The sequence below is a fragment of the Echinops telfairi genome, unplaced genomic scaffold (genome assembly GCF_000313985.2).
Source record: "Echinops telfairi isolate 266 unplaced genomic scaffold, ASM31398v2 ScPeMD7_2;HRSCAF=8, whole genome shotgun sequence".
NCBI lineage: Eukaryota > Metazoa > Chordata > Mammalia > Afrosoricida > Tenrecidae > Echinops > Echinops telfairi.
In genome coordinates, this window is record NW_022103898.1 from 69,823,330 (window position 1) to 69,831,240 (window position 7,911).

Here is a 7,911-nt window from a genome sequence, read left to right on the forward strand (position 1 = left end):
GCGGGCGGGGGCCTCCGAGGGGGGTCGGAAGGGACATCGGAGGGACAGCATGGGCTTCTCGGGAGACTCCAGCGAGGGCCCCGCGGACAACTCCAGCTCGTGGTGGCCCCCGGCCCCCGGGATCACAAACTTGAGCCGGGAGGCCGAGGCGCCCGAGGAAGGGAGCGCCCAGGAGCAGGACGTGCGGAACGAGGAGCTGGCCAAGCTGGAGATCGCCGTGCTGGCCGTGACCTTCGTGGTGGCTGTCCTGGGCAACAGCAGCGTGCTGCTGGCGCTGCACCGCACGCCGCGCAAAACGTCCCGCATGCACCTCTTCATCCGCCACCTCAGCCTGGCCGACCTGGCCGTCGCCTTCTTCCAGGTGCTGCCGCAGCTCTGCTGGGACATCACCTACCGCTTCCGCGGCCCCGACGGGCTGTGCCGAGTGGTGAAGCACCTGCAGGTGCTGGGCATGTTCGCGTCGGCCTACATGTTAGTGGTCATGACCGCCGACCGCTACATCGCCGTGTGCCACCCGCTCAAGACGCTGCAGCAGCCGGCGCGCCGCTCGCGCCTCATGATCGCGGCCGCCTGGGTGCTGAGCTTCGTGCTGAGCACGCCCCAGTACTTCATCTTCTCCATGATCGAGGTGAACAACGTCACCAAGGCGTACGACTGCTGGGCCACCTTCGTCCAGCCCTGGGGGCCCCGCGCCTATGTGACCTGGATGACCGGCGGCATCTTCGTGGCGCCCGTGATCATCCTGGGCACCTGCTACGGCTTCATCTGCTACCATATCTGGCGCAACGTCCGCGAGAAGACCACGTCCCGCAAGGACAAGGGCGCCGCGGGCGCCGCGGGCGCCGCGGGCACCGCGGGCAGCGCCTTCCACAAGGGCCTCCTGCTGGAGCCCTGCGTCAGCAGCGTGAAGACCATTTCCCGCGCCAAGATCCGCACGGTGAAGATGACTTTAGTGATCGTGACGTCTTACATCGTCTGCTGGGCGCCCTTCTTCATCATCCAGATGTGGTCCGTCTGGGATGAGACGTCGGTCTGGGTCGGTAGGTACTGGAAGCGTGGTGGCAGGGGCATGGGTCGAGCTGTGGGAGTTTGTGGCCAAGGGAGTCTTTCCTGTAATCTCCTTCGGGGCAGTGCTTCTTTAACTTCTGCCCGCCTAACAATCACCTCCGGGAATTGTTAAGGTGCAAATTCCCGGAGTCCGCACCTTTTGATTCAGTAGATCTGAGATGGGCGCAGGTAGCTGCCTTTGTAGCCTGCAAGGATCCTAAAACCGCACATCCAGAAATTGTACTCCAGAGGCAGCCTCACAACACAATACCGAGTGATGCTTTTGCCACCACGGTGTTAACCCCTGGCTTTCAAGTCTGTTGGGTACAGGAAAATAATTGAAAGGCCACAACTGCTTTGTATAAAAATTGTGAAAGTATTACACTTGATATAAAATGTTGAAGTTATGCTCCAAGGACCAGGGCCTAAAAAAGATTTTTTTTTCTGGAGAAAGATTAAATCATGAATTCTAATTTAGCACTTAAGTGACATTCCATATCATAATCCCCCCCAAATAATCCCTTTAGCCTTTTTAATATTGTGTCAAAACAGAATTATGGACAAACTCTACATTTGTTAATTAGTTCATTTGTCTTTCATCACTAATTTGACCATACAGCTATACACACTTCTCCACACGAGTATGTTCAGTGGTTTACTGAGAATGTTTTTTGCATCTACTTAGATTGCTTGATTTTAATTCCTGAACAGGCGTGATAAATTGTTTTGACAGATCTACTATACAAAAAAGTATCCCTTTATGTTGCATCTTGTTTTTTTCTTTTTTTGCCACTCTGCTTTGCCCCTGACTGATATAAAAGCACCACCACCAACCAGGTGCCTCTTTTGTTTTTTTCTTTTAGTAAGCAAATTAAACTTTTTCCCAGATCAATCATGATTATGTTACAGGAATGCTAAAGCTAACTAACAATTGGAGCTGGAAATAGGTGTGTGAGAGGAGCTGATTCCTTTTGGTATTTGGAATTGCTATAGGATAATATATTAATCCCACATGAGTGTGAATTTAATTTGTAGAGATAAAAATTCTTGGATGCCTATAATACCCATGACAGGCTATGAAAATACAAGGCACCCTTTTTGTTAACTATATCTTGTTTTGCTTGATTTTAATAACTTCTTAATATTATCAAATCAGAAAGCCATATGGATTATAAATTTATCAGCCCAAACCCACAGATAAACCCAAACTCACTGCCATCCAGATAATTTTGTTGATGTTGGTGTTAGGGGCCATTGACTTCGTTCTGACCCACAGCGACACCAAGCACAACAAAACAAAACGCTGCCCAGACCTGCATCATCCTCACAATTGTTCCTTCGCTTGAACCCATTGTGGCAGCCACTATGTCAAAATCCATTCGTGGAGGGACTTCTTTATTTGATGTCCCTCTACTTTCCCAAAGGGTGCCTTGGTGGCATAATGGTTTACATGGGTTGCTGAACATAAGGTCAATGGTTCGAAATGACTAGCTGTTCCTCGAGAAAAAGAGTTACCGTCTCAGAAACTCACAGGGCTGTTCTACCCTGTCCTGCAGGGTCACTATGAGTCGGCATCAACTCGATGGCAGGGAGTTTGGTTTGGTTTGGTTTGGGTTCTATTTACCGAGCATGATGTCCTTCTCCAGGGACTGGTCTCTCCTGATGACATGTCCAAAGTATGTAAGATGAAGCTTTGCCATTCTTGGCTCTAGTTCTAGGGAGCAGTCTGTCGACCTGGAAGATGACCCTGTGCAGGGTTTCTGAGACTCACTGTGTCCAGGAGCAGACAACATCAGCTTTCTCTCAAGGAGGGGCTGGTGGGTTCTGATGGCTTCCAACTGCTAAGCTTGTGAGCCCAAAGCAGAACCCGCTCTGCTACCAAGACTCCTTAGATTTGGATAAAATTACTCAGATCTTCCTCATTTATGCAAGGGTAGGTTGATGATTTCCTTTTTATTTTTAAATATAGACTTAGTCAAGGATCGTGATTACAGGCAGTCTTAGCATAGAATGTGATTAAATAGCCTGTAATTTGTTGTGACATAAGCGTGAGAAGCCCCAAGTTTATAGCAATAAATTAATTTAAATGATTTAAATTAGGCAATTAAATATTGCTTTCTGTCAAAATCCAGCCAAATGTTTAATTAATCAAAGAAAAACAACTAAATTTTATATCCTTCAAGGACCTCTTTCAGTAAGTCCTTTCTGTACAATTTTCTTAAGAATATGATTAGTATATTGAAAAAAATTTAACTGTGGTCCACGATACCACACTGTTGTCTATGCTATTTTGATGCATACAATTTAGTAGGTGTGGTTATAGATTCGTGAAGTTTTATTGAAATTGAAGTTATTCCTTAAATGCTGTGCCCAAGAAATTATGTTAGTGCTACTTTTATAAAGGATACAAGGATTTTTAAAACGAGTGATTTCATATTCTTAATCTGAGAATAACTTTCTTGTGGTTTGCCTACATTTTACTTCAAAATTCTAACACAACTTAAAATATATTAATTAATTTCAAGACATCTCACTTAGAATAAGGTGTTATGACCGGGTTAGATTTCATACACCACCCATTTCTCTAATCAGCAAAATGATTCATTTTCGATAGTAACCCATATTTCTTTTTCCTAGTTCAAAAGTCAATAGAAAAATGAGTTTTTCAGTTACATGAATTTGACTACTGAAATAATATGCCCTTATGTTTTCACACAGATTCAGAAAACCCTGCCATCACCATCACTGCCTTACTGGCCTCCTTGAATAGTTGCTGCAATCCCTGGATATACATGTTTTTCAGTGGACATCTCCTGCAAGACTGTGTCCAAAGCTTCCCATGCTGCCGAAAAATGAAGCAACAATTCAACAAAGAAGATTCGGACAGCATGAGCAGGAGACAGACTTCTTACACCAACAACCGAAGCCCAACAAATAGTACCAATATCTGGAAAGACTCACCTAAATCTTCCAAGTCCATAAAATTCATTCCTGTTTCAACCTGAGCTCCTTATTTATACAGACTCTTGAAACAGATTTTTTTTGGGGGCGGGGGGGGGTGTGTGTCAATTTGCTGAATAGACTAGAAATCGTGACAACCAATGACCATAGAATAAGTATAAATATAAATCTATTCATTGGGGACAAGGCTGTGTTTCTAGTTGCATTTTCATATCACTATTACCAAGGACTATTTTATTTTATATGAACTGTTCATAAAAGACAATAGACTAAAATCTGTGCTTCTAATTCCCAGACATGTAACAGGTATTCTGTGTCTAGTAGAAAAATCACAACCACCCTGGCTTTATATTTTTCTTGTTGGTTCCTTTTTTAACAAAAGAAAAGTTCCTGGCATAACTAAGGTTTGATGGATGTAAAGGGCATTTACTGTTAGGCCAGGGTAAATGGCCCAACTTTCTGAACAGAGTGAATCTAGAAAGGACTCAGGAGAGACTTCAGAGAAATTATGGTTCCTTCCGGGAAAATCACTTTTTACATCAGAAAATTCAAAATCGATTTTGCATCAGAAAACTCAGCCTGAAGTAGTGACCTGAAGATGGGATGAGTGCTCTGGGAAGGTCTGGGGGCGAGGGTGTGTTGAGAAAGCAGCGAACTGTTCAGAATGAAAGGAGAAATTTCCATGAGAAGCTATAAATCACCCTACATTTCAAAACAGTGTGTTTGGAACTGGCCGTGCTCTCCGAGCTTCCTCGTGGTTTATTGGCTCCGAAAAGCACCATCGTTGCTAATGTCCAAGGATTACAGAAAACTCTGTCAACTGGCCCCTTATCCTGCTGTTGTTTTCCCCTCCTACTGAGAGGTTGCTTTAAAGCCAACCTGGTCTGGGGAAGGCCCAATTTTACTAGAAAAGTAGGGAAAGGATTGCTTCGAGGTGTTCAGACTTCCTCAATGCTGTCCAGACCTGGTGGTCAGTGTTGTAAGGCATCCTGCCTAGGGAATCCAGATTCACAAAGAAGAGAATCAGGATATCAAATGCACCCCCCCCCCCCCATGTATCAAAATGATTTCTCCTTTCTTTCTCTTTCTCATATATGGAATATTTAGCAGTTTCAGAATTGAGAAGTAGCATGTGAGGAGTGTAAAGGGAACTCCCCACGTGCCTAGTCTGCCTTCATTACGAAAAACAGATGAAGTCTCTATTCCCTTGGCTGTTTGTTGGTTACCTATCTCACTGGGCTGTTGGGAGGACTGATTTCAAATACAGGTGTTTGGGCAAAGGGCCCCATAAACTGTGCAGTGCTGTTCAAACGCTCCTACTTGCTTGTATGATACTCTTGGGAATCTTCAGAATTACACAACGGGTTCCCCCACCCCCACCCCACCCCCGTTTGTTTTTCATCAGCTAAAATTGGTTGGTTTCACATCTGCGATATAAAATCCTAAAATTTAAATATAGCTCTGCTGATTCACTGGAAAGCATGGCCAGCGGCCACTAAGTCTGCCTCTCCGCCCTGACGACATTTTCTGATTTCAAGATAGAACTTGCTTCCCTTCAGAGCCCGCATGTCCGCAGCAGCCACCCCAAAGCACAGCCTTCTGAGGGCAATGGCCGCGCGCCCGGGAAACTGTCTGGGTCTGGTCGGCACTGCCCTGGAGGGTTGCTCAGACTGGGAGCAGCCTCCATCGCAGTGAGTTCGGTATTTCGGCAGATTCCTTGACATTCAGGTAAATCAAAGTCAGCCAAGGGCATCAGTGGTGTTCATTCCTAGACAGAGGTAAATTATTATACTTCTCGGTGATTGACATCGCGTTGTTTTATGAGCGGAACTCAGTGTTTTGTTTTCTCCAAGCTATTTTATCTAGCATCTCCTTTTGAGAGACTAGGCAATAGTTTCATGATACCTATTTTGTATCCCTCAGAAGAAATAACACTTGCTTTTAATATAGTTATTGCGTGTGCCTGGGCACTAGCTAAAGGAACATTCCTTTTGTTTTGTTTTTGCCCCCACCCCCACCCCCACCTGTTTGTAGAGAGGAGGATAAGGACTAGCCGGCACTGAGAGAAGCTGGAAGCCCCGCGGCACTCCTCTTCATTCTTCTCTTTCAAAACTCTCAGCTGTGTGACTCCCTGCATTGATATGCCCTTAAAAATGCTTGCAAATGCTTTATGAAGATTAAGCCCTCAGGGTTTCCAATTCTTCTTTCCCAAAATAACAAACATACCTCTTACAAGGCACTGCCCAGTGGGAACCACCAACTAAAAGATGAGTCGCTGCGTCTTGGCCAACTCGAACATGGTCAACCCTGATGACAGGTTCTTTTTGACCCAGCAGCTAAAGCCTTTTCAATAGGGCCAGGCTTGGCGCACTTTCTTCTGTGTCCAGTTCTAAAATAACAACCTTTTGGTTCTTACCTAGAATCTGTTTTACAACGTTGACATGTTCCCCGAGTAACACAATTCAATATGAGTCTCATTTCTGGGAATGTCTTGCCAAAGAAGGTGCATGCCTACCTCTCCATCTGTATTTTCTGCTTTCAAATACATCAGGAGAGAGTAGGAAAAGGTTTGGAGAGAATAGCTGCATAGGCTCTGCTTTAGGCCTATGTGCAGCACTAACAAGTATATAGTCGTATTCTCTGGAGTTTAGGCTTGGAAGTTTATCGTAACAAGTTGCTTATGTTATGCATCCAAAAATGACATTGATATTTCCTAAAACAAATGTGCAAAGGGAAAGAGTCCCATTTCATAAAGAGGAAAACTATAGGTGGTAAGGAGGAAAAATGTGTCTTGGGGGAATGGGGGAAGATTTCCTTTTCCTGGCCTAAGAGAGGACTTGAGATACCATGTCAAATGCTGGCTTGTAGTCAAGAACAGCCACAGGGCATCACCAATTTTGTTAGTCTGAGTTACCTGTGAGAAAATCCTGCAAGTTACAAGAAAGCATCCATGTAAGTATAGGGAACATAAGTAGTAAGCAAGCCATTAGTAGGGGTAAATTGGTGTCACTGCCTGCAGGAGATTTGATTAATAGGAGTCGGTAAGGAAAAATGTTTACATACATAAGAAGTTCCCAGTAAGGCCACTCTGAAAAGGAACCAAGTAACCACTCGCAACAACAGCAAATGCACAGGCTAAGGGCATGTCGTCTTAAAGTGTCAACAACTAGCTTTTATATAGAAATTTCACTTGGAACATAACTGCGAAGAAAATTAGTACAGTTCTTTATCAATTACATGCACTTGTTCTAGATTGAGAATGTTCATCATCATCACATAAGTCATAGGCTGTAATGGAGAGAAAGGATTTTTTTCAAAGTCATAATATGCAATGTCCTCCCAGATTTATTACAGTTCCTTGAACAAACAACCATGGATGTCTATGAAGAGACTTGAATACAGTTGTACCCAAAAGTAAACTAACCCAATTAGGTTCAAATTTTGATTAACCAGACTCAAAAAAACAACAACACCATTTTGTAATTTAATTGTGCATCCAGCTTTAAATCAAAGCGTTAGTGGTTTGCGCTACCACTGAAGCCTAATTAGAAACCATCTACTCTGTTGTTGACTGTCATTGTCAAAGAAAGAACCCTATTTTAAGGTAGGTCCAGGCTAGACCATCTGGCGTGCTGGTTCTGAGGACACAGAAGCTAGCACTGCAGCCCGGTCCTCCTCTTCTCTGTGATCCTGTGTCAGGGCCACTCCTGACATGGGCAACACTTAGAAAGCATGATCAGTAGAGGGCAACTCATTTGAGAGAATGAGTCTTGATTGGAATTTGACTGCTGCTAATTTGAACACAATTTTAAGGAATCTTTCAAAGAAGGGTTATTTCCTTTGAGCCCACAAACCAAACCCCACCACTATTGAGCTGGTTCCCACTCGCAGCCAACTTACATA

The 7,911-nt window shown here is 44.4% G+C and overlaps 1 protein-coding gene across 1 annotated transcript; it reads left to right on the forward strand.

The window, feature by feature from the left end:
* The first annotated feature begins 49 nt into the window (after positions 1–49).
* On the forward strand, positions 50–4,189 carry AVPR1A (arginine vasopressin receptor 1A). Its single transcript, XM_004700484.2, has 2 exons — positions 50–1,040; positions 3,766–4,189. Exons 1-2 carry the CDS (start codon positions 50–52, stop codon positions 4,050–4,052), a joined length of 1,278 nt encoding a protein of 425 aa, XP_004700541.1. The 3' UTR covers positions 4,053–4,189.
* The last annotated feature ends 3,722 nt before the right edge of the window (positions 4,190–7,911 follow it).

Bases quoted from the DNA above. Each gene is read 5' to 3' on its own strand.
- AVPR1A (XM_004700484.2), top strand. From the start codon at position 50: ATGGGCTTCTCGGGAGACTCCAGCGAGGGCCCCGCGGACAACTCCAGC. The intron at 1,041-3,765 runs GTAGGTACTGGA...GTTTTCACACAG, and splicing joins TGAGACGTCGGTCTGGGTCG to ATTCAGAAAACCCTGCCATC.